Raw genomic sequence first — 27,695 nt, 5'->3', positions numbered from 1 at the left:
GGAGGAGGAGGAGGAGGGAGTCTCCGCTGCGGACGAAAGAGCAACAAGTGTTAGAGTGAAACTGTGAGTTTGAGGAAAATACAGCCTGAGTTACGTTTGTTTGGATTAAAACTGACACTTATTCCGGAGTTTCCAGTTGGATGTAGCAGTTTAAAGGAGTACGTGGACGGCTCAGACACGGAGGTGAGTCCTCCCGTGTTGTCGCTCCGGACTGAAGTGGCTTTGTTATCAACAGGTGCCGCTGGAGGGCACAGCTAGCGGTTAGCTGCTAACATTAGCCTGACATTAGTGGGTAAAATTAACCCTTGTTAGCTCAGTAAAGTTGGTGGCTTCTTACTAACCAGACACACAAAACCCATACAAACTGACAAATGAAAAGGTAGCGATTATCTGAGTTAATCGCTTTGACAGAAGAGCTGAATGAACAAAACAGGACTTTCTTTGAGCTAGCTTTCAGTTAGCTAGCTGTCAGTCCACCCTGTCTGTGAAATACAGAAACTTCAGCTTCCTCAGATACACGCTGCTGATGTGTAATTATTTACAGAATACTGTCTGTTGTGTTGCACTTAATCTTTTGTGATTTAGCGCTATTCAGTGTTATATTAGTGTGTATTTTGTCAAGTACTGTGTTGTGTACTCACTATAAACACTCTTAATATCACACAAGATGAGTTAATAACAGGTTGGTTAGTCCTGCCTTCTGTGTGAGGTGTGAACCGACACTCCACTTGCATTTTTAACATTTATAAATGACTTTGGTGTGACCCTGAGGTGCGAAACACAACAATATTTTCAGTACACAACATTCCAGGATGTCAGCATGCAATAAAACACAATAACAAGTATTCTTTAACACAACTTTTCAAAAGAAATCCCATAGAAAACATGTATTTGATGAAAGTTTCATGTGTTCCTGGTGGTTTTGACCAGTTGCTCTGGAACTACTCAGGTTTATATGTTTTCATCTGGACTACATTACTCATAAATATTTAATTTTGCCATGAAAAGATGATTTTCTAAGCAGTACTTTACTCTGAGACAAATTAAACAGGATTTTTCTTCTTATTTTACATAAATGATTAGATGAAACCCATAGATACTGAACCTGAGCGCTGAATAAAGTGTACATGTGGGTAAATGTGCTGAAACTGGTTGATTCTCTGAATCCTGCTGCTGGCTGACACCCTGCAGCTCCATCACTACCCCCCCTCCAAGTTAAATCACCTCAGGCCTGCTGTTGGAGTTGGAAAACCAGCTTTCCACTTGACTCCAGAGGGAGCGGGACACGAAATATAAGACATCGCCTGCTGGCTCCACATCTTATTTTACTCCAGTGTGTGACACAGTGGTTCAAATGAGCAGTTTTTGCAGAAAATTAACCGGCAGCAGCTGACTTTTGGCCTGACGCAGGCAGATGACAGCCTCTGCAGACCGGAGGTCACATGTTCCGGGTGTTTCATTAGACAGAAAATGACGTATTTTCTATATTTAATTCACACTTTGCTAAAAATGGGACTGAGTGGTCGCAGTTTTAAGGCCCGGCTTCGTCTCCTGACGTGTGTTTCTGGTCTTGTTGATGTGTTTTGTCCCATTAGGGCTTCTGTGTCCTTGTGCTTATCAGAACCGACAGGCTCATGGTGCAGAATTAACCGTAAATGACAGAGTTGCTTGTGGAAATTGAAGGTTAACGGCGCTGCTGCACGGGAACTGATATGTGAGAGCCTCGGATCTTATCTCTGAGGCGAATGGTATGTGGGCCGAGCCTGCATGAGATTACACCAAAACTGTTGAGGTCAGTGTTTGTGGTGGGGCTGATGTGTGACTTATCACGGCTTCCTTTACCCTGGTTTTAAATCTGACTCCAAATGCCCAGATAAGTCTGCGTATGACAGGTTTGAAGGTTAAAACCTGGTGCTTAGTTTCTGAAACTCAGACATTTTAGTGGAGCTGGAAGGATTCAGACTCGGAGGGGAGGAGGAGAAGAAGTGGAGGTACAGACTGAGAGGTTAAAAGAGAATAAAATGAGCTCGTCCACATTAAAGATTTTTACCAGGACAAACAAAAGCATTTTTCAGCTGCGGTCATTTCAGATGAATTCAGATGAAACTTTATTTAAAGCTTACTTTTTGCTGCTTTTTACCATCTGCTGTCCTTCCATGATGGTTTGATTTAAGTCTGTCAACCAATCACAGACGTGTTGACGACCTGTGGACCAATCAGAGCCTGAAGAAGGATGAACTGCTCGGCTTTGGCTTTAAAATGTTCATCCAGCCTCTTTGGTTTGACCAGATAAATACGTTTTTTGGTTATATCATCCAGCCCCAACTGTGACTGAAAGCTAGTTCATAATTCATCATTTTTCTCTTTTAAATTTTTATAGAAAAGTATTTTATAGGTTTTTTTTCCTGTGCGTTTCCAGATTTTTATCTGTAAGAGGTTCTGGTTAAACTTGTGTTATTTTAACTGATTATCTTTACTACACCTATATTCTAGTGTATTCTTGTGTTTATTCCTGCCGAGCTGAGCCGCTGCCTGTCTGCAGAGTTTTATTTCCTGGTTAAATAAAGGTTAATAATGATATATATGTGATTTTCTTTCGGTTTATGAACCTCCTGGAGCTTTTTCGTTGGGACTAAAACGTACTGTGACCCTCATCTATAGAGTGTTCATATTTATAAAAGCAAACTTAAGACTCATCCTTTAATTAAAGCCTTTAATTGAATCTTATTAATTTATATACTTAACAATATTGGACTTGCATTCAGTTCTTTCTGAATGATTTTATGCTAAATCTGCATCTCATCCCACCTTAGTGATTCCTCTTTGTCTTTTGTTCTATCTTCTGATCTACTCCATGCTTCCAGTCTTATTATATTTTCTTTGTGCTGCATATTTTCATTGAAAAGTGCTCTAAAGATGGACAGATGTGGTAAACCTTTCCACTCTTCTGTTGTTCGCACGTCTTCTCTCATCTTTGGTTTCGTTCAGCATCGTAGAAATCTCCCCGGCCACATGTCAGACCTGCTCAGCTGGCGCCTGTAACCTCGGATAGTTTCAGTTTGAAGGTTGTTGGTGTGTTTTGGCTCCTGTTTGCCTCGTTTCTTCCCTGCAGAGGATCGCCTGCAGCTGATCAGCGATGCTCAGAGTTGGAACCGACCTTCAGGCGGGTCAAAGTTTGACTTGAGCGCACAGTCGGGGTGAGTTAGTGAGGACAGGCTGATGGGGGAACAGTGAAATACAGGAGTCCTCTGTTCTCTGGAATGCTCTGCTGCTCGCATCATTTCTCCGACCCGATTGGTGCTGGCAGCCGGCGAATCAAGAAGCAGCTAAACTTCCACTGAGTCCTGTGCTCCGACTGCCGTCCACGTTCGGTCCGATCAGGCATTTCAGAATATGATGATGATTTTCTGTCATCTTTAACCACTCTGAGCTGAGTTACCTCCTTTAGGACTTTTATAGTCCTTAAAGTTGTTTGGGTCCATGTTTCCTGTCAATCAGCAGCTCATTAAACTCTAAAAAAAGCTTTTTTTTAAGACTTCTGCAGATATTTGATGTAGAAACTAAAATTAAAAGCTGATTCTTTCATTTTCTTCACCTTAAAACTGACTATTTTGAAAGAATTTGCAAGTTTAGCAAAGCCTGAGTGTTCAGCTGTTTGATAAAACAGTTTGATTCATTTCTATGTTTTTACATAGAAATTACATTTACATGTTGATTTAAATTCGTCCTCCCAGTGCGGCGACTTGTGCCTCGGGTTGTTCTACAGGACGAGACTATTTTTAGTTAAACTGTGAGTTGGATCAGGAGGCTTTTCTGATTATTATTGTACATCAGTGTCTTTGTTAACAGCCTTTTTAAGGCCAGTTGGTGCATTTTCCTTCAGTTAAACACCAAAACGAGCTCCTCGCCATCCGCTGCCAGCGTTTGGTTTCTGTCTCTCCGCTCTCATACATCCGTCGATTGTGTCCGTTTAATCGAGGTTAAAAGTCGATCAGCTGTGCAGCTCTTCTTATTTTTGGTGTGGAAGTTTTCAGAAAGATCCAGAGAACATCAGCGAGTTCGTGGATCTGACTCTGAAAGCAGCGCCCAGCTGATGGCGCCCGATGTGGCGAAGCCTCCATTTGAAATAACAGAAGTTTCACCCGAGCCCAACTAACACAGGAGATACTTCTCTGACACTGAGTTATCGCTTCTGTTTAATCTGCCTTCATGCTCCGCCACAACCTGCTGAAAGCTATTTCCAAGGCAGCGGAGACTTTGACTGCAAACATTTGGGAGATAAGCTGGAGCTTTACATTTCGAGACGAGCCTCCACCCTGCTGCCGCTTTACAGGAAATAACTCGTCCATGAGTCACTGTAAACCGTGCAGTCGGTTAAAGCTGACTAACAATACCTCTTCTATTATTTTCTTCCATTTGAGTAAACCACTGCAGCTCTAAATCATTTAATGTGGAGAATCAGGAGGAAAATTAACCTTTTAGAACCGTTTTACTGTAAATTCTTCTTTACTTGCACCATTGTTTCAAGCTAAATGCAACTTTTAGTGCAAAAGAAGAAAACGAGCAGGAAATAAAGGCTAAATGTGAAGATTTTTACTCAGATTAAAGGAATTTATAGTAAAAAAAATGGTAATAAAACGATTTTTTTTTAAATATGAACGTATTTAACAGGAACAAGATGCAGTTTGTTGACAAAAGAAACCAAAAACATTTCGGTTGCTGTTGCAGCTCTTTCCGAGTACACTGCGATGGCTCATGAGGGAGTAAAAACTGCTTCCAGCCCTTCTTTGTGCTCACTAAGACACACATGCATGCTCACATTCATGTTTACACACTGGGGGGTCAGCGGTGGTGGCAGATGGTTGTGTGGTGGGGGGGAGGGTCGTCTTTCTGCAGCAGTTTGCTGTACAGCGGGTCAGAAGATAAGAGCTTATTTAGCCGAGGGTTGGGATTTAACTGGAAACTGGTCTGCAGGTCGTCAGGATTCACAACACAAAGCAAACTGGGTGCCCCCCCCCCTGCCAACTGTCAGGTTTCAGAGGAATGTTTGGATAAAAGTGGATAAAAGTGGGTCATGGATTTGCCTTCCACTTCATAAGATCATTAGTATTTTAATTGGCACGACGAGGTTTGTTTACATGTCCAGAGAAGGCTGTTTTTTTCTAATTAATCTGAAAGATAACTTCCAGTTTAATGTTTTAATGTCTGTATGAACTCAGAAACTGTTAATTAATATTTCACAACACCGAAAACACACTTTAGCAGTTGGAGTTTTTTCAAATTGATTCAAATTAAACGGACAGAAATAACAGAATAAACCAAAGTGACATCTTAAAGGTGACGTATTCTGTAAAAATCCCTCTTTCTATTCACCAGCAAGTGTAAAAGTGTATTTATTTTAGTTCCACTTTGAAAGTTCCTCATTTAACGAGCCGTTCTGATTCTCATTTCAAAAGTACATCACTCCTTAAGTTGGCTCCGCCTCCTCCGCTAAGCCCCGCCCACTCACATCCACCCTGCTGGACGGATGAAGCCAGCTTCTGGTGGAAATGTTCTGCTGTCAGCTGCACTGAGGAGCATGCATCTTCCATCCAGCAGCAGCCTCAGAGGATATAAGAGTCCAGTGGATAAACTATATCTGAGGCTAATGTTCCAGCAGAGTTAGCTAAAGACTGTGAATGTGCAGCAAACACTTTTCATCCCACTGTTTTAACAACTTGGTCCAGTTCAACGCTGGACTGAAGGAACTGAGCCACAAAGAGGATCAGTTCCAACTCTCAGAGCCTGAACTTCAGAGCAGGGAAATGGAAGCATCTGAGAAATAACTCCTCATGGTTTATTTACTGATTTATTTCTTCCTTCAGCAGCAGCTAACGCTAACAGCTTAGCTAATGAAGATGACGTACACCAACTTCTAAGGAGTTACTGCTGTTCCTTTCTGAAAGATGAACATTATTGTTCCCACATTACTTTGTTAGCTGAAGCTTTCTAGCTGAATGGTTCCGTTCTGTAACTCAGACAACCTGCAGCTGTGTTTAAGGTGTGTTTCCAACACAACACCGGTCCTCTCCTCACTCTCGCTGTGTTAGCGTTACATTATCGGCATGTTTCTGATAAAGATGGAGGTCTCCAGGTACAAATGTTTAATGAGGTTAATATATCCAAAATGTTTAAACGCAGTAATTAACGGTGCACATGCATTACTACGAGTTACGCTGTGCACATCTCCGGCTTGGTCCATTACTGTTGATGAGAAAGCATTGTTTGCTAGCATCTGCTGCTAACTTACAGCTAACTGCTAACTTACAGCTAACTGCTAAACTGTTTCCCTCTGGGATCAATACAGTAACTATCTGTATCTATAGAGCTGGAGTGTTTCTGGTGTGAATTCACCCTGAAAACAGACAGAGAGCCTTAAACCAACAGGTTATTTTAACCAAAGTCCGTCTCAAACATCAGAAAAATGTGTCACATTGTTAAAAATGTCAGATTATGTCACCTTTAACACCAAAGTCAGACCACAGACAAGCAGCCGGACAGGCTGTAAACATTATCTCATCCACTGTTAGACTTCACCTGAGAGTAAGCAGCAGCAAACTCATCTGAGCTCCAACCTTCACTGCTCCCTCCTGATTTCTGCTAACACGAATCCTGTTGCAGACTCATCCCGACCGCACCTCCCTTCTGCTCCCGTCGGATTTCAGACAGATAGTGTCTGAACCTGTTAACAGTTTCCTCTGAATTCATCGGGGAGGTTTTCTCAGGCTGATTCTGTAGAAAGGCCTGTGGTCTGCCTTCTTTCAGAGCTCCTCAGAAACACATTCTGCAGACATTCAGCCCAAGCATGACTTGGCCATCTTTGGATGCTCTTTACAGACCTCTGAGCAGAATTAAACCCAAAGTAAGAATGATTTATTATGATTATTCACTGATTTTAGACTGAAAACAAAGGTTTTATTCCACTTTTATGCAAACATCACTCCTGCTGATGTACAAATCTGGTGTTTTCACGGAGTCAGGTGCGTTATTTTGTCTTTGGACTGTCAGTCGAAAAGGGAAGCGACCGCTTTGGCTTTTGTTCTTCAACATCTGGACTAAAAGGGGGTTTTGTGACTTGAAAAATCTCCCAAGAAGCCTCAGATCTACATCTGAAAGTGAGGTTGCTTAAAGATCAGCATCCACAATGCTGAGCTGAACTGAGCTCATGACTCCAAATTTCTGCTGGAAATATTCAGCTTTTTGATGTTTACTGACAGTGTGAGAGGTTGAGTGGTAGTTAGTGAGAGTGCGGGTCACTAACTAGCAGCACGACAGAGCGGGGCGCTAGTTTAACCGCAGAAGCAGCCGTGATGTCATCTTTAAGCAGGACAGAGAGCACAGATGGATGCTGAGGAGGATCTGAATGGATGCTTTATCTTTCAGTGCAACAGGTCTGGTATCTCTGAGCAGCAGGGCTGTGCACGTGCACGTGCACACACACAGCGGAGGTCCCATGATGCAGCAGTGAGGAATGTCAGTTTGTCCTGGGAACGAAATTCCACGGTTGGGGGAAGGGAGCGTGTCCGAGTGGACACTCAAACACACTTTACTTTGAAATGTTCCCACTCTTTCAGGTCAAAAACACACCTTCTTCTTCTTCTTCTTCTTCTTCCTCCTCATCAGTGGATCTGTGGCCATAAAAGCTTCAGCTTCACTCAAAGAAACGCCGTGTTGCTCCTGGACACTTTTAAAAACTATATGAACGGACGTATTTTCTGCATTTTTTTAACCTCACGTGGACAGTTTGATAAGTGGAAGAAGAGCTCTAATTTCTGAATATATTCATATCGGCACCAAAAAAAGCAAAAGTGAGCTTTAAAGCGGAGAAGTAGAAGATTATAAAGCTTAAATTTAAAGAAATAACAGATCAATGAACTAAATGAGCAACATAAAGCTGTAAAAATCTGCTAAATTATCTACAGGATTGAATATTTGTTTAAAAATCTGCTTTCACACTTAAAGTTTCCTCCTTTCGGATAAATGTGTCCACAGTTATACAGATATATATGTATATACCTATACAGTTTCTTTATATTTTCCTTCCAAGCAGCCGGACTCTGCTTAAATCTTTAAAAATGCACCTGAGGAGCCTCAGCAGTGAATTAAAAAGACCAAAATGTTTAAAATTTGAATAATTTAACTAATTTCCAGTCCCTGTTTCACACGGAGGTTTCCACCCATACAGATAACTGAGCTTAAACCTTAAAAATCAAACCTTTTAAACCTCAAACACATGAATTTGGCTGCTTTTTCACTCATTTTCAGTCCAGGAATGTGTTTTTTTTTTTTTTTTTTCAGCCACTTAACTCAACAACCTTGGAAGGATGTCCAGCTTTTCTTCTTCTACCTTTGTATTCTCGTACAGGTGAAGTTTAGCTGCCCTAATAAACTGATAAACTAACTCCACTGCACAGGTTTCAATCTCCACAGCTGAGAAAGTTCAGCAGATGACTTTAAACTAAAGGCCTGAACGCTGTAGGATTTAAAGTGCAAACACTTGACTTCACTGAGGCTGCTGGTTAAAAAGCCGTCTTCCTTCACATCCTCTCCTCTGATCGCAGACATCTTTCCTCCGACTGAAAATGACTAAAAGAAGCATAAAAACAGGCGTCTGTGTCACTCAGGTGGACTGCACAGGTGGCTTAGATGCACGAGGCTGCTGGTTTGTATGTTGACCAGCAGGAAAAACACGTTCAAACCTGAATGATCCCAGAAAAGCTCACTGCAGACACCAGAGTCTGAGGTCCAGCAGAGCCGTAAAACGGAGATAAGGACCGTCTGAGTGGAGCTAAGTGCAGGAGGATCCCTGCCGCCCCTTCAGGGTCGACGCTTCCTCCGACAACAGCGAACACGAAGCTGCAAACATTAAGGTGAGGGTGCTGAGACCGGTTCAGAGCCCTCGAACAATAAGAGTTTCAGCCGAGAGTCAAAAGGTCAGCCTCACGTCATCCCTGATGAATGAAGAAGAAGAAGAAGAAGAAAACAAGGCAAAAAAACCAAACAACATCATCCGCGACTCATCTCAAGTTCTGATTCTGCGTAAAATTCCCAACACCGCTGGAACAGTTTTAGAAGCAGCAGAAGAAGAAGCAGCAGGTGTTTCAGATGCTTTCCTGAGAGCTAAATTTACTCTCACGTGGCTTCTTTGTGCCAAAGAATAAACGTAAAGGTTCTGATGTTGTTCCTGGGCGCATGTGTTAGCGTGTCCCCGGAAACACAAGCCTGCAGTTCTTTAGTTCCCCTTTGTTTGAAAGTTCCTCATTTAACGATGGAGCCTTCTGAAATGAGTCCTCCTTAAAACCGTCACTTGTTTTTTTACCTTAATCAGACCTGGAACTGGGCGCCGGTGATGATTTTAAATGATTTAAAAGCCAGGCTTTTTAAAGACGTGTGAACATGTTCGTCTGGCAGAAATCGAGCTTCTCTAAACGTCGGAACTACTTCGTCTGTTCTTCATTTCAGTTGTTTTGCAGAAGGATTTTGCAGATTTTACACCCTGCATGTTTCCGACCTGCTTTGAGCTTTCTGGTGAGTTCATAAAATCCAAAATGTGTCCAGATGTTTTATGTCTAAACACAGTTTTCATCAGTTGCTGCTGGGCTCCGTTTCTCTGACAGATCTCAGTGACGTTAACTTTCCTCCTGGAGTTTAGTTTGACCTCTAAATGACCTTTAAATGACCTCTATGCATTTACAACCTAAACCTTTTATAAGAGGAAAGTAAACTTTGGTTTTTGATTCATTTTCATCACCATCTGCAGATAAAAGGGCCTCACATTAACCTTAAAACTTTAATTATTTTCACACAAAACACTGAGATAAATATTGTCGAACACCAGTCAGCCAACAAATTCCTAGATATGATTTTTGGCTCATATAATTTTCCCTATTAGATACAGAACTAACTTATTTCCAAATGATTAGAACTACATCTGTAGTAGATTTAAATGTCAAGCTGCTCATGTAATACGATTATTTGTCTGGATTGTGAGGAATGTTTTAATGCTCTGAACACAGAGTTAGACTGTTTTGACTTTTCAGAAGTCATCTAACTCGTACATCCAAATGTTTTACTGTTACATTTGTGCTATTAAGACAACACAGACTGTTAATGATCAGTTTTCAGGGTTAATGCAGTCGGACCATATAGATACAGATAGTTACTGTATTGATCCCAGAGGAAAACAGTTTAGCAGTTAGCTGTAAGTTAGCAGTTAGCTGTAAGTTAGCAGAAGATGCTAGCAAACAATGCTTTCTGATCCACAGTAATGGACCAAGCTGGAGATCTGCACAGCGAGAGCACATTTAAGCACAGTGGCTTTTCTCAGTCCTGTCTTCACAGTCCGATTGAAAGGGTGTAAGAATAAGGAGAGGACCGGTGTTGTGTTGGAAACACACCTTAAACACAGCTGCAGGTTGTCTGAGTTGCAGAACGGAACCGTTCAGCTAGAAAGCTTCAGCTAACAAAGTAATGTGGGAACAATAATGTTCATCTTTCAGAAAGGAGCAGCAGTAACTCCTTAGAAGTTGGTGTACGTCATCTTCATTAGCTAAGCTGTTAGCGTTAGCTTCAGCTAACAAAGTAATGTGGGAACAATAATGTTCATCTTTCAGAAAGGAACAGCAGTAACTCCTTAGAAGTTGGTGTACGTCATCTTCATTAGCTAAGCTGTTAGCGTTAGCTTCAGCTAACAAAGTAATGTGGGAACAATAATGTTCATCTTTCAGAAAGGAACAGCAGTAACTCCTTAGAAGTTGGTGTACGCCATCTTCATTAGCTAAGCTGTTAGCATTAGCTGCTGCTAAAGGAAGAAATAAATCAGTAAATAAACCATGAGGAGTTATTTCTCAGATGCTTCCATTTCCCTGCTCTGAAGTTCAGGCTCTGAGAGTTGGAACTGATCCTCTTTGTGGCTCAGTTCCTTCAGTCCAGCGTTGAACTGGACCAAGTTGTTAAAACAGTGGGATGAAAAGTGTTTGCTGCACATTCACAGTCTTTAGCTAACTCTGCTGGAACATTAGCCTCAGATATAGTTTATCCACTGGGCTCTTATATCCTCTGAGGCTGCTGCTGGATGGAAGATGCATGCTCCTCAGTGCAGCTGACAGCAGAACATTTCCACCTTCATCCGTCACTTTTAGAGTCCAAGGCTCTGTAAAGCAGAAATATCACATCAGTAACATATTTTCCTGTTTTCTCCACAGCTGATGGAATGATGGCTGCCCGTTTCACGGAGTTACCCTCCTAGACTTCTCATCATTCTTGACATAATTTAATCAACACACCCACGGAGACACTCAAACACACACCCGGCGCCCCACGTGTGTGAGGGATGACAACCTCCCATCTAAACGGACATGTTGCCGGGGAGGGAGGAGGAGACGACGAGCTGAGGGGAGGACAGCAGCACCGGGAAATGGCCGTTGACTGTCCGGGAGAACTGGGCAGTCGAACGCTGCCCGTCCGACGGTCGGCACAGCTGGAGAGGATAAGACAGCACCAGGTACTTCTGCTTTATCACTGCTAAATGTGTTCAACTCCGTCATGAAGCTGCAGCTGAGCAGATCCTGCTGCACTGGGACCAAAGCCAAGCTAACCCACGCCCTGTTGATGCTGTCGACCTTTTAAAGCTTCTTTATGGTCAGTCTGTTACCTCAGAGCGATTTATTAAGCTTGTTTCATCGCATGCAGCAGAAAGAAGACATTCGTACCTTTGAAAATAAAATCAAAAGTGAGTAACAGACCTCGTTCCTGCCAGCTGAAAGCCGCTGTTACTCTTTCTGAAAGGAAAAGTGGGAGGAATTGTTCTAGAAAAGGATGCAAATAGGGGAAAGTTAGGAGATTTATCACAGTGGTTACACCTATCTGGGAAAAAAGGTTGCGAACCAGTGCTGGAAAGAACCAGGAAGCCAGGTCCAGATGTTCAGTTCAGCGTGGTCACCTGCACACCAGAGTAAAGCCTCAGTTAAAGCTGCACTGGGTTCCAAATGTGCAGCTTTTAAGCTGTGAAACTGACATGTTTTTCCTTCCTTCTGCTTGTGTTAGGAGGACCTTCGGCGTCGCAGAGAGGAAGAGGGTCGGCAGCTGGACCTGAACGCCTCACTCCGACTCAGGAAGCTCTCCCAGAATCCCCACATCGGGATCGACAACCCCACATTCCTTCAAGACGCTCACATACCGCAGCCGGCGGCGCTCGGCAGCCAGCAAACACACGTTTTTCTGGGTAAAAATCACACGCACGACACAGTTTGTGCAACAGCAGGTTGTTTCTGTGATAATCTGCAAGAGGAAGGAGGCGGAAACAGGTCGCCAAAAGGAGGGATGAAGAGGAGGAGGACAGGAATGTGAGGAGAAGTGTCAGGGAGGGAATTCCTCAGGGAGGGAAGGAGGGCAGCTCACCAGAGGCTCGGGAGGACGACTTCATTAAAAGTTTGTTTGTCAGGTGGTGATGCTGACACAAAAACAGCAGCTGGCTGCTCACGCTGGAGCGAAATGAACCCGTGGGCAGAATAAGCTGCTGTCGCCTGCCTCTGATCGTCTGAAACTAGTCAGACTTTCAGGTTGGAACACAGCCTCTTGTCTTTGGTGTAAAGATGCTGTTTCATGCTGGTTTCTGCAGAGTTGGAGGAGTTGCTGCTGTCGCTGAAGCAGGTTCGGTGCTGCCTGTCCGACCAGCAGAGTCAGAATGACGTGGAGCTGGTCCTCGCTCTACTAAACAAGGTACCGTAACCGCAGAGATCCTCCGGTCAGGAGGGATTCCTGCCTTTTAGCACAATCTGATGCACATTCAGGTGGAAGATATTCACACGTGCTGCTGTGCATTAGGACCAAACATCTCCACTTTGCTCTGGTCTGTCCAGAGGACATTGTTCCAGAACAAGTGCTTTGTTCAGATGCAGCTTTGCAAACCTTTGGAGGTTTGGGTTTTGGGTTTGATTCAGCAGAACTTATGGGTGTCTCTCTCCTCTCTCTGTTAGTCTGACTTCCAGTCGGCGCTGAGGATCCACAATGCGGTGGCGTCCAGCATGCACCGACCCTCCCCTCCGTTCCCACACACGCAACAGGCGCTCCTGCTGGCCATGGAGGTAACACATCCACATCTCCTTCATCCTAAATGTTCATTTCCCTCGTTGGCAGCCACAAACCGACAGTGACAGCCGAGGTCAGCGAGTGTTAAATAACGAGCCTGGAGACAGAGCCGCTCTGTTCAGCATCAATTAGAGCTGAAACGCAAACGCACAACATCGGACCGGCCCACAGAAACACACGAAAACAGCGGGAAGACTCCGCGGAGTTGGGTTTTAACTCAGCTTTATGAGCAGTTTTAAACAGAGTCCATGAAGCTCGTATGATTTACCTTCCGCCCCAGAGCTGTCGGAACCTTTCACGGCTCATTTCAGTGGAATCTCATTAAGAGCAACACATTATTTCTGCTCCGTGTTGCCTTCGACGCCCCCTGCCCTGCGTTTGGCTTCCACAGGCGAGCTCCTGTTCACGCTCAGAGAATCACGCCGCTCTGTCGTTGTTAATGAACTGGAACAGAATCGGGAGATAAAAACAGGATTATTTTTACCTTCAGACTGTGAGAAAACGCTCATCCAGGTGCTGATGGTGACACCTTTAAACACCCGGTGACTCACACACACAGACACACGTTTCCTCTTTGAATTCAAGTCTTTTTGAATAAAAATCCACCTTAAACAACGATGAAAAATGCTCCTACAATCAAATAGTAAAAGTAATTCATGCCAAGCTTATCGTATAAATACATTTTGTTCCTTTAATTTTAAACTGCATCCATTGCACTCCTCAGATGACCCGAAGGGGAGGTTAAGTTTTTCACATTTTAACCTCAGAAACTCAGTTAATAGTTTTTCACACACAGATTACAGAGTAAAACGGCTCATTTGTTTGGATAAATTTAACTCCTTTAGTGACTCATTTGGCTTCTTATTGTCACGATTTGATGAGAAATCTGGGAATAATTCAAAGCTATTTCCTCGTCTCCCCCCAAAGGAGCTGGAAAAACTAATAAAGGAGCTGGAAAATCTAATAAAGGAGCTGGAAAAACTAATAAAGGAGCTGGAAAATCTAATAAAGGAGCTGGAAAATCTAATAAAGGAGCTGGAAAATCTAATAAAGGAGCTGGAAAAACTATTAAAGGAGCTGGAAAAACTAATAAAGAAGCTGGAAAAACTAATAAAGGAGCTGGAAAAACTAATAAAGGAGCTGGAAAATCTAATAAAGGAGCTGGAAAATGTAATAAAGGAGCTGGAAAAACTAATAAAGGAGCTGGAAAAACTAATAAAGGAGCTGGAAAATCTAATAAAGGAGCTGGAAAAACTAATAAAGGAGCTGGAAAAACTAATAAAGGAGCTGGAAAATCTAATAAAGGAGCTGGAAAATCTAATAAAGGAGCTGGAAAAACTAATAAAGGAGCTGGAAAATGTAATCCAGGCTCTGTATTTGGGCATAGATCAGTCCTCTGTTGGTCCTAATCTCAGCATCTCCTCTTTAGCTGGGATTAAAAAGCTTATCTGGTCTTCCCTTCATTGGTTCCTGGTCAGTTTCTGGATTAATTCTAAGATTTTATTGCTCACTTTGAAGGATTTATTTAGAGAGTTAAATATGTTCAGAAAAGTCACCCTAAAAGATGTGCTGCCCTTATGAACTAATGTCTGTTTCTCCCCTGGTTTCAGGTCAGGACTCTCATGCAGTCGAGTCAGAGTAAAGACGAAATCGAACTCCAAACCCTGCTGTCGGACACACACATTCAGGTACACAAATACACACATTCAGGTACACAAATACACACATTCAGGTACACACAAATACACACATTCAGGTACACAAATACACACATTCAGGTACACACAAATACACACATTCAGGTACACAAATACACACATTCAGGTACACAAATACACATTCAGGTACACACAAATACACACATTCAGGTACACACAAATACACACATTCAGGTACACAAATACACATTCAGGTACACACAAATACACACATTCAGGTACACAAACACACATTCAGGTACACAAACACACATTCAGGTACACACAAACACACATTCAGGTACACAAATACACACATTCAGGTACACAAATACACACATTCAGGTACACACAAATACACACATTCAGGTACACAAACACACATTCAGGTACACAAACACACATTCAGGTACACAAACACACATTCAGGTACACACAAACACACATTCAGGTACACACAAATACACACATTCAGGTACACAAACACACATTCAGGTACACAAATACACACATTCAGGTACACACAAATACACACATTCAGGTACACAAATACACACATTCAGGTACACACAAATACACACATTCAGGTACACAAATACACACATTCAGGTACACAAATACACATTCAGGTACACACAAATACACACATTCAGGTACACAAACACACACATTCAGGTACACACAAATACACACATTCAGGTACACAAACACACACATTCAGGTACACACAAATACACACATTCAGGTACACAAACACACATTCAGGTACACAAACACACATTCAGGTACACACAAACACACATTCAGGTACACAAATACACACATTCAGGTACACAAATACACACATTCAGGTACACACAAATACACACATTCAGGTACACAAACACACATTCAGGTACACAAACACACATTCAGGTACACAAACACACATTCAGGTACACACAAACACACATTCAGGTACACACAAATACACACATTCAGGTACACAAACACACATTCAGGTACACAAATACACACATTCAGGTACACACAAATACACACATTCAGGTACACAAATACACACATTCAGGTACACACAAATACACACATTCAGGTACACAAATACACACATTCAGGTACACACAAATACACACATTCAGGTACACAAATACACACATTCAGGTACACAAATACACATTCAGGTACACAAATACACATTTAGGTACACAAATACACACATTCAGGTACACAAATACACACATTCAGGTACACAAATACACATTCAGGTACACAAATACACACATTCAGGTACACAAATACACATTCAGGTACACAAATACACACATTCAGGTACACAAATACACATTCAGGTACACAAATACACACATTCAGGTACACAAATACACATTCAGGTACACAAATACACACATTCAGGTACACAAATACACACATTTAGGTACACAAATACACACATTCAGGTACACAAATACACACATTCAGGTACACACACACACACATTCAGGTACACACACACACACACATTCAGGTACACACACACACATTCAGGTACACAAATACACACATTCAGGTACACACACACACATTCAGGTACACACACACACATTCAGGTACACAAATACACATTCAGGTACACACACACACATTCAGGTACACAAATACACATTCAGGTACACACACACACATTCAGGTACACAAATACACACATTCAGGTACACAAATACACACATTCAGGTACACAAATACACACATTTAGGTACACACAAATACACACATTTAGGTACACACAAATACACACATTCAGGTACACAAATACACACATTTAGGTACACACAAATACACACATTCAGGTACACACACACACATTCAGGTACACACACACACTCAGGTACACAAACACACACATTCAGGTACACAAACACACACATTCAGGTACACACACACACACATTCAGGTACACACACACACATTCAGGTACACACACACACACATTCAGGTACACACACACACACACATTCAGGTACACACACACACACACATTCAGGTACACACACACACATTCAGGTACACAAATACACACATTCAGGTACACACAAACACACACATTTAGGTACACACAAATACACACATTCAGGTACACACACACACATTCAGGTACACACACACACATTCAGGTACACACACACACATTCAGGTACACAAATACACACTGTCACCAATAAGTTGAGTCCGAGCCTCAGTCTGAGCCTCAGTCTGAGTCCGAGTCGGAGCCTCAGTCTGAGTCTGAGTTGTTTTGCAGTCGCTGCTTCTGGCCCACGACGCCATCGCAGAGAGAGAGATGCAGCCGGAGACGCTGCCTGCCGAAGGAGAGACTCTGACCCAGTGGGGAGGAGAGACGGTGAAGATAGTTCGTATCGAGAAGGCTCGGGACGTCCCACTGGTGGGTCAAACACACGGAGACGGCTTCATTACACCACATTTAGTTTAAGATGAAGATCCTGCCGGGGGTAAACTGGCGAATAAACGCTCTTTGGTCCATCTTCATCGTAAATATTCATCTTATGACTATTGACTATGATTCTGAAGGCAACTGAATTTATAAGCATGATAAAACCCTTCAGCCTGGACATTTCTACTCAACGTGATGTGAATGTTTATTGTAAAAGTTGTAAGAAAACTGCCTGAATAAGCTCTTAAAGCTCATTGTTTGTGCGGTTTTCAGAGATTACTCGATATAAACGTGGCTCTCTGATTGGCTGCTGAGATGAAGCTGTGAGGAACATTAAATGTGTCCCACGTATGAGCGACTTTAAGATTTCCTTCCTTCCTTTCTGTCTTTCTGGGAGAAAACGGCTCAGAATAACACGTGTTGCAGCTTTGTCCTCTGACTCCTCGGTCCTCCACTGTGAGGATGATGAATGAATCTCTCTGATCTGCAGGGAGCGACTGTTCGTAATGAAATGGAAAACGTTGTGATCAGTCGCATCGTTCGCGGCGGAGCGGCTGAGCGCAGCGGACTTCTTTCAGAAGGAGATGAAATATTGGAGATCAACGGCATCGAGATCAGAGGGAAGGACGTCAACCAAGTCTTTGACATTTTAGTGAGTTTACTCTGTTTCACACGGTTCTCTGAGGAGTAACGTTCAGGCGTGGAGAATGAAGTCCCAGTGAAACATTTTGTTGGTGTTTGTTTGTGACAGGCGGACATGCACGGCCTCCTGACCTTTGTGTTAATACCCAGCTCCCAGAGCAAACCTCCTCCTGTCAAAGAGTCCGTGGTGAGTGTCGGCGGCGGCATCTGCCCAAGTCAGGGAATCATCCAGGCCTGATTGTGTCATCTCCCCCCTTCAGGTCCACGTGAAGGCACACTTTGACTATGACCCTTCTGATGACCCGTACGTGCCCTGCAGAGAGCTGGGCTTGTCTTTCCAGAAAGGGGATATTCTCCACATTATCAGCCAGTCAGACCCCAACTGGTGGCAGGCGTACAGGGACGGAGATGAGGATAACCAGCCGCTAGCTGGACTCGTCCCAGGTACCGTTTTCAATGGGAGCTTCTTCAGGGTGATGCAACAGTAACAAGTCGTGCAGTAACAAAACTGCTGAGAGTTTTCTCAGACATCGGTTTTACTGTTTAATCAACGAGTTTTCGGAAGTAATGAAACTCAACATCGTGCCGGTACCTTAAAAACGTACTTTGATATGCTTCATGCAGTCTTCAGGGACAATTAAAGCAACAATAGAGAAGTTTGTGAACTTTTGACTCATTTTTTTAAGGGTTTTGACTTTTATTGAATACATTCATGGGCCTGAAAGTGCCCGGGAGCAGCTAAGGGCTGAGATACCGCAGTTTACAACTTTTGTTTCACTTTTTGTGGGCTTTTGATGGCGTCTTCGTGGCCTCTTCAACATGACAACAAGCTCATGTGTATGGCTGTAAGTGTGCAGGATTTATTTTTAATGAGAGTGGTGTTGCACCCCACAACTGTAGGGGGAGCCAAAGAGCAAAAAACGTTTAAAAACTGCTGCAGCTGACACTTTTCCACTGCAACAAAACAACAGAAAAGTAATGGGTTCTGACACAAAGTAACTCACGAATACTTTTTTAGCTAAAAGCTTCTAACAAAGTGGCCAACAATCCAACATGAGAGCAGGATTTTCCTGTATGTCCACCAAACATACAAAAGGAAAAATGTGCCAGTTAAAGACAAAGTTTGGTAAGTTTTCAGTCTGAGTCGGATCGGACGAACTTAACATTAACGTGATCTGCCAAGGAGGCTGACGGTAACCATGACGATTAGGCTAAAAAATCATAGGGTTCAGTTGGACCAAACGAAGGGAGGAGAAACTAACTGGAAACGGCAGGAACGATGTTTCATCTGCTGTTAAAAATGCAGCTCTGGCTAAAAGCTGCTTATCAGTCGACTTCATCGTTGTTAAGAGTTTCCACCAGGTGCATGATGGGAAATAATCTGAGAAAAATCAAGCTGTGGTCCTTCAGTTTGTGACTGAAACTCAGTGATTGTGTTTTTAGGTGTGAGAGCGTGTCAGGTGAAGTCCAAGTAGCAGCTCTGAACACATTCTGGGTTGTTTTACTCCACAGGGAAGAGTTTCCAGCAGCAGAGAGAAGCCATGAAACAAACCATAGAAGAAGACAAAGAGCCTGAGAAGTCGGGTCAGTCACAAAAAGTCTTTACAACTGTTAAATAACCCTGTTATGGTGTTAGTTCTGTTAACGTTCATACGGTGAAGTGGTTCATAGTAACTCCGTATCACCTGTAACTTTACATTCCTGCTGGTTAAGTGAAGGAAATGTACCGAATAAGTTGTTTGTTTACAGGTAAGCTGTGGTGTGCAAAGAAGAACAAGAGGAAGAGAAAGAAGCTCCTCTACAACGCCCACAAGAATGATGGTATGACTGTTGTTGTGTTTCCATCGTGAGTTTCCAAGGTTTCACCTTAATAAACCTCCCCAGTTCCTAGAAGGTGTTTTAATGCCCAGTTCAGAAAGAATTAATGTGAATAGGTGAATCAAAATGGTGCAAAGTGGGAATGGTGATGGTTATTTACTCGTTATTTTCACCAATCAGAGCGTAGATCTAGAGGTGGAAAAGAAAAGAAAAGAATACAATCATATTTAATCATAAACTAATATGAGAATAGCAACATTTCCATGAACAAATGGCCTGACTGCAGGAAAAAGCTGAAGAATTCAGTTTATAATTGAATTGGCTTCTGTTTTAGTTCACATAAATGTTTCTCAGTGACAGTCTTTAGCTAACTCTGCTGGAACATTAGCCTCAGATATAGTTTATCCACTGGGCTCTTATATCCTCTGAGGCTGCTGCTGGATGGAAGATGCATGCTCCTCAGTGCAGCTGACAGCAGAACATTTCCACCAGAAGCTGGCTTCATCCGTCCAGCAGGGTGGATGTGAGTGGGCGGGGCTTAGCAGAAGAGGCGGGGCTTAGCGGAGGAGGCGGAGTCAACTTAAGGAGTGACTTACTTTTGAAATGAGAATCAGAACGGCTCGTTAAATGAGGAACTTTACCCCCGACTTTCTGAAGGCAAACACAGTGAAAAGTTTGGTCAGTAAGCCGCTTGTAATAATTTACCCGACAAAATCTTTGACCTTTGGAGTCTGTTTAAGGTGAGTTTTAATTCACCTTCTTCCTCCCCACAGCTGCGTTAAAATCAAACCAACACTTTTTATTCACTTTATCTAAACAATGTTTATGACGATGTTATGTTGTATAAATAAAAGGTTAAAAAAAAACTCTATTAGAGATGATTAAATTAGGAATAATTTCTGATTCAACATCTTTTGGGAACTTTAGTCTATATATTCATCAATAATATCTAGTAGTTTAAATCAATAAATCTAACTGTTGAATATAAATAAATCTAACTGTTTAAATCAATAAATCTAACCGTTTAAATCAATAAATCTAACTGTTTAATATAATTAAATCTAACCGTTTAAATCAATAAATCTAACTGTTTAAATCAATAAATCTAACCGTTTAAATCAATAAATCTAACCGTTTAAATCAATAATATCTAATAATTTAAATCAATAAATCTAACCGTTTAATATAATTAAATCTATCAGTTTAGTATCAATAACTCTAACCGTTTAAATCAATAAATCTAACCGTTGAATATAAATAAATCTAACTGTTTAAATCAATAAATCTAACCGTTTAAATCAATAAATCTAACTGTTTAATATAATTAAATCTAACCGTTTAAATCAATAAATCTAACTGTTTAAATCAATAAATCTAACCGTTTAAATCAATAAATCTAACCGTTTAAATCAATAATATCTAATAATTTAAATCAATAAATCTAACCGTTTAATATAATTAAATCTATCAGTTTAGTATCAATAACTCTAACCGTTTAAATCAATAAATCTAACCGTTTAAATCAATAAATCTAACTGTTTAAATCAATAAATCTAACCGTTTAAATCAATAAATCTAACTGTTTAAATCAATAAATCTAACTGTTTAAATCAATAAATCTAACTGTTTAAATCAATAAATCTAACTGTTTAAATCAATAAATCTAACCGTTTAAATCAATAAATCTAACTGTTTAAATCAATAAATCTAACCGTTTAAATCAATAAATCTAACCGTTTAAATCAATAATATCTAATAATTTAAATCAATAAATCTAACCGTTTAATATATTTAAATCTATCAGTTTAAATCAATAAATCTAACTGTTTAATATGATTAAATCTAACTGTTTAATATAATTAAATCTAACCGTTTAAATCAATAATATCTAATAATTTAAATCAATAAATCTAACTGTTTAATATAATTAAATCTAACAGTTTAGTATCAATAACTCTAACCGTTTAAATCAATAATTCTAACAGTTTAATATCAATAACTCTAACCGTTTAAATCAATAATTCTAACAGTTTAATATCAATAACTCTAACCGTTTAAATCAATAATTCTAACAGTTTAATATCAATAACTCTAACCATTTAAAATCAATAAATCAAAACGTGTTAAACGTGTTTTATCTCCTCTGCGTCGCTCCAGATCTCGATAACGATGAAATTCTCACCTATGAGGAGATGGCTCTGTATCACCAGCCGGCCAATAGGAAGCGGCCGATCGCACTGATTGGTCCAACCGGCTGCGGGCAGGCGGAGCTGCGACAGAGGTTTCTCAACAGCCAACCAGAGCGCTTCGCCGGAGCCGTTCCTCGTAAGGCTGCGTCTCCACCTCGGACAGTTGGCCTGATCTCGTGTGTTTGATGGGTTTCTGATTGTCTTCTGGTCTGTAGACACGACCCGGAGTCGGCGAGAAGGAGAGCTGAGTGGGCGGGACTACCACTTTGTTTCCCGTCAGACCTTCGAGGCGGAGCTGGCAGCAGGTAAGACTGTGTCCTCGGGTCACGACCCAAAGAGAAAGCGTCTGAAAGCTCTCATTTACAGAGGTATTCAGCCCGGTTCGGACACTTTATCCCCGTCTTCCTGTCAGGCCGGAAACGAAGCTTCGCCTCGTCTCCGATGTCAGAGGAGTCTGGGACTCCTGAAGCCTCCTGTGTTGTTTCGCTGTTTGCTGGGAACACTTAAGCCTTTACAAATAGCTCAATATCACTTTATTTTTCCACTGAGCTCCACAAACGGCTCGACTCTGTATTTATCCTGATCTGCTGTGTGATCTTTTGTTTGTTGAGTAAACAAATAAAAATAATAAGTAAATACTTAAAGCCCTGGTGGGCCTCAGGCTTTAAAACCTTTTACGATGCAAGTTATTGACTTCAGCGTTTCAATTTATCAACTAAAACTACCAAAAACAGACTGTAGACTGATGGAAGGAATGTGAATTTAATCCACTTTAAGGTGAGTTTTACAAGTTAATAAACATTTAGTTTCTTTAGCGTCATCTTAAAACAAATTAAAGTCCATAAGGGATGAATTCAGCACTATAACATATTCTTTACAGGTTTTTACCTCTTTAAACGTTAATACTATGGAAACATCATCCTATCACCTCATTATTATGAGCTTATTACCACTGTTGTTTTTACCAGGATGTTACCTGATTATTACGTTGTAATTACTTGGTTATTACCTCACTATTACAACTTTATTTCAAAGATATGATCGAGTACTTTGTAATAAAATCATAATCCAATCAATTAAAGTTAATTAAATTCCAAACTAGTCCAATTCATTTGGATCAATTTAAAAAAGTTTCCCAGCAAAGGAAACCAACAGATTTCACTGAAACTTCCCTCTGATCCTGAGCTGCACGAGGCGACTGTGGAGAGAAAAAAACTCCCTTTTAACAGGAAGAAACCTCCATCAGAACCAGAACCAGGAAGGGTCCATCTGCCTGGACCAGCTGGGGCTGAGAGGACAGGAAAGAGGGGACAACAAGCAGCGTAACACCAGGCCAGAGACACCTGCTGAGAGGACAGGAAAGAGGGGACAACAAGCAGCGTAACACCAGGCCAGAGATACCTGCTGAGAGAGAGAAACACAAGTTAATGACAGCAATGATGTCATATGTGGAGGAGAGGTGCATCATGGGAGCTCCCCCAGCAGGCTGGGCCTATAGCAGCAGAACTATGGGATGTTTCAGGCTCACCTGAGCCATCCCTAACTATAAGCTGTATCAGAAAGGAGAGTTTCAGCCTGATCTTAAAGGTAGAGAGGGTGTCTGCTTCCTGAAGCCAAACTGGCAGCTGGTTCCACAGAGAGGGACCTGATAACTGAAGGCTCTGCCTCCCATTCTGCTTTTAGGGGCCTGATAACTGAAGGCTCTGCCTCCCATTCTGCTTTTAGGGGCCTGATAACTGAAGGCTCTGCCTCCCATTCTGCTTTTAGGGGCCTGATAACTGAAGGCTCTGCCTCCCATTCTGCTTTTAGGGGCCTGATAACTGAAGGCTCTGCCTCCCATTCTGCTTTTAGGGGCCTGATAACTGAAGGCTCTGCCTCCCATTCTGCTTTTAGGGGCCTGATAACTGAAGGCTCTGCCTCCCATTCTACTTTTAGGGGCCTGATAACTGAAGGCTCTGCCTCCCATTCTGCTTTTAGGGGCCTGATAACTGAAGGCTCTGCCTCCCATTCTGCTTTTAGGGGCCTGATAACTGAAGGCTCTGCCTCCCATTCTGCTTTTAGGGGCCTGATAACTGAAGGCTCTGCCTCCCATTCTGCTTTTAGGGGCCTGATAACTGAAGGCTCTGCCTCCCATTCTGCTTTTAGGGGCCTGATAACTGAAGGCTCTGCCTCCCATTCTGCTTTTAGGGGCCTGATAACTGAAGGCTCTGCCTCCCATTCTGCTTTTAGGGGCCTGATAACTGAAGGCTCTGCCTCCCATTCTGCTTTTAGGGGCCTGATAACTGAAGGCTCTACCTCCCATTCTGCTTTTAGGGGCCTGATAACTGAAGGCTCTGCCTCCCATTCTGCTTTTAGGGGCCTGATAACTGAAGGCTCTGCCTCCCATTCTGCTTTTAGGGGCCTGATAACTGAAGGCTCTGCCTCCCATTCTGCTTTTAGGGGCCTGATAACTGAAGGCTCTGCCTCCCATTCTGCTTTTAGGGGCCTGATAACTGAAGGCTCTACCTCCCATTCTGCTTTTAGGGGCCTGATAACTGAAGGCTCTGCCTCCCATTCTACTTTTAGGGGCCTGATAACTGAAGGCTCTGCCTCCCATTCTGCTTTTAGAGGCCTGATAACTGAAGGCTCTGCCTCCCATTCTGCTTTTAGGGGCCTGATAACTGAAGGCTCTGCCTCCCATTCTGCTTTTAGGGGCCTGATAACTGAAGGCTCTGCCTCCCATTCTGCTTTTAGGGGCCTGATAACTGAAGGCTCTGCCTCCCATTCTGCTTTTAGGGGCCTGATAACTGAAGGCTCTGCCTCCCATTCTGCTTTTAGGGGCCTGATAACTGAAGGCTCTGCCTCCCATTCTGCTTTTAGAAACTCTGGGAACCACAAGGAAACCTGCAGCCCCAGGTTTGGGACACTGAGTTAATCCCCTCTGCTTTGTCTGTCTCAGGGAAGCTGATCGAGTCTGGTGAGTTTGAGAAGAACCTGTACGGGACCAGCACTGACTCCGTTCGGCAGGTCATCAACACTGGAAAGATCTGCGTTCTCTGTCTGCACACGCAGGTGGGTGGCGCCCGTAAAACCGGAGCCGAGTCCAAATGGCGGGATGGCTTCACGAGTCTTTGCTGTGTTCCTTTGTGTTCAGGCGCTGAAGGTGCTGAGGAGCTCCGACCTGAAGCCGTACATCATCTTCATCGCGCCGCCCTCCCAGGAGAGACTTCGAGCCTTGTTGGCTAAAGACAACAAGAACCCCAAGGTTCCCGCCTGCCCTGTTCACTCTCGCACCGCTGGACCTCAGCTGGTTCACACCTCTGACATGTTTCTGTGTGTTCGCAGCCGGAGGAGTTGCGGGACATCATAGAGAAAGCCCGGGAGATGGAGCAGACCTGCGGCCACCTGTTCGACGCCGTGGTCATCAACACGGATCAGGACAAAGCGTACAACGAGCTGCTGCGACTCATCAACAAACTGGACACTGAGCCGCAGTGGGTGCCCTCCTCCTGGCTGCGCTGAGCACACGCCTCTGGCAAGCTGGACCGCCAACACGCGTGTGCGGTTTTTACACGGGAGCGGCGGCGGCGTGACATGACAGGGCTGATGTTTTCTGAGGAATCCTCACATCATCGGAGAGTTTTAGGCAAACGGCAAACGTGAAACTTTACGTTAAAATGTCACATTATGACCTAAAATGTGTTTTTGATCAAAGCACAACTCAAATATTAAGAGTTTAAATCTTACAGAACAGCTCAAATATTAAGAGATAAAGTTTAAATCTTACAGAACAGCTCAAATATTAAGAGTTTAAATCTTACAGAACAGCTCAAATATTAAGAAATAAAGTTTAAATCTTACAGAACAGCGCAAATATTAAGAGATAAAGTTTAAATCTTACAGAACAGCTCAAATATTAAGAAATAAAGTTTAAATCTTACAGAACAGCTCAAATATTAAGAGTTTAAATCTTACAGAACAGCTCAAATATTAAGAGATAAAGTTTAAATCTTACAGAACAGCTCAAATATTAAAAGTTTAAATTTTACAGAACAGCTCAAATATTAAGAAATAAAGTTTAAATCTTACAGAACAGCTCAAATATTAAGAGATAAAGTTTAAATCTTACAGAACAGCTCAAATATTAAGAGATAAAGTTTAAATCTTACAGAACAACTCAAATATTAAGAGATAAAGTTTAAATCTTACAGAACAGCTCAAATATTACAAGATAAACCTTTTTTTTTGGGGGGGGGACTTACATATAAATGATGAAATTTGACATTTTTTGCATCCAAAAACCTTCTCATTTTACCTGTAAAACTGTCCCCAGGTGTGAGGAGGAGCTCTGAAACATCACTTACTGAAGGAAATAAAAGTGCATCTGATCCTCTTCTGTGGGAATATTTCCTCAAACTGTTTCCTATAAAATGAGCCGTAGCTCAAACAGAAACCTTTAATTGATTATCATGGTGTGTGATTCCACTTTTTACAGTTTAATCTTTAAAATACGTCACATTTCATCACTAAAGTAACTCTTTCCACCTACAAACTGTCCGGATGATGTTAAACGCCGTTTCCTCAGAATCTCAGAGCGTTCGGTAACATCAGCCCTGATGTCAGTTGAGCCGTGGACAGAATAAACGAATGTTTCTACCGTCTCGTTTCCACAGAACGCCGAGCTGGGAACGACCTCCCAGGCGGAAACCATCAGGACTGGCTCCCTGGCTCCCGATGTGTTCAGAATATAAACGATAAGACGTTAGAATCTCTGACCTCTTTGCAGCCGGTTCTGGTTCCTTCAGAACCTCCGAAGAACCGGTTTGTTCACCTCTTCACTGTAATGAATTTCTGTTTCTCACCGCACGATTTTTCCTGATAACGATGAAATATTTCGCCTCTTAGGGTTTTTTTTTTTTTTTTGGAGTTTAATCTCACTTTAAAAAGTTTTAAAATCACAACCTGCTATTGTTTATGTTTTCACTTCATCAGCTGAGATCAGAATCATTTCCTGCAGCTTTAGTCAGTTTGAACGCTTTCAAACAGCCGTCTGTTTTAAAAGTTTCTCATATTATAGAAACCGATGCGCCAACGTTCGTCTTCATCACCGGTTTATAGAAAACTGCTTAATCTGAGGAAACCTCCTCAACTTTCCGACCTTTTTTCACTCTCCTTTGAGCCGCTTTTCGCCTTCATAGAAGAAGAGTTTTACCTCATAACCTCAGAAAAGAAGTCCTGAAGACTTTTTCTTCGAATTTCTTCGTGCCTTCTGAGTCTGAACACTTTCTAGCAGCTTGTCGGTGTTTGAGATCAGAAAATGAGCAGGATTTATAAACGTGGCTTAAAGCTGACGAACGCAGCTGTTGCCTCAAACACTAACGAGTGAGAATAGAACCTTAAATTTGAAGAAAACAAGAGAAACTTCACGTTTAAGCTCAGTTTCTCGCACATGATAGAAACAGAAACGTTCCTCCCGTCACATTTTATAGAAAACCGATAAATCTGAAGAAACTTCCTCAACGTTGCGACCTTTTTTTACTCTCGTTTGAGCTGTTTTTCGCCTTCGCAGAAGAAGAGTTTTTGAGCCGTTTTTCGCTTCACAGAAGAAGAGTTTTTGAGCTGTTTTTCGCTTCACAGAAGAAGAGTTTTTGAGCCGTTTTTCGCTTCACAGAAGAAGAGTTTTTGAGCTGTTTTTCGCTTCACAGAAGAAGAGTTTTTGAGCTGTTTTTCGCTTCACAGAAGAAGAGTTTTTGAGCTGTTTTTCGCTTCACAGAAGAAGAGTTTTTGAGCTGTTTT

The 27,695-nt window shown here is 42.1% G+C and overlaps 1 protein-coding gene across 2 annotated transcripts; it reads left to right on the top strand.

Annotated features, from left to right (window-relative positions):
* On the top strand, positions 1-27,571 carry pals1a (protein associated with LIN7 1, MAGUK p55 family member a). Of its 2 annotated transcripts, none has more exons than XM_072365737.1 (17): positions 1-183; positions 11,244-11,542; positions 12,085-12,262; positions 12,659-12,759; positions 13,017-13,124; positions 14,739-14,816; positions 17,122-17,262; positions 17,762-17,923; positions 18,023-18,100; positions 18,174-18,357; positions 19,426-19,497; positions 19,663-19,734; positions 21,889-22,056; positions 22,136-22,225; positions 24,859-24,971; positions 25,054-25,164; positions 25,245-27,571. In XM_072365737.1, the coding sequence occupies exons 2-17, from the start codon at positions 11,372-11,374 to the stop codon at positions 25,419-25,421; spliced, it is 2,004 nt and encodes a 667-aa protein (XP_072221838.1). In that variant the 5' UTR covers positions 1-183; positions 11,244-11,371; the 3' UTR covers positions 25,422-27,571. The 2 variants fall into 2 exon arrangements, with proteins under 2 accessions (XP_072221838.1, XP_072221839.1); XM_072365738.1 differs by lacking the exon at positions 1-183 and adding an exon at positions 3,125-3,197.
* Positions 27,572-27,695: the final 124 nt, after the last annotated feature.

This window comes from Leuresthes tenuis, unplaced genomic scaffold, assembly GCF_036924035.1.
Source record: "Leuresthes tenuis unplaced genomic scaffold, fLeuTen1.0.hap1 SCAF_15, whole genome shotgun sequence".
NCBI lineage: Eukaryota > Metazoa > Chordata > Actinopteri > Atheriniformes > Atherinopsidae > Leuresthes > Leuresthes tenuis.
The sequence above is the reverse complement of the archived record's forward strand: the minus strand, read 5'-3'. Positions and strand labels throughout refer to the sequence as shown.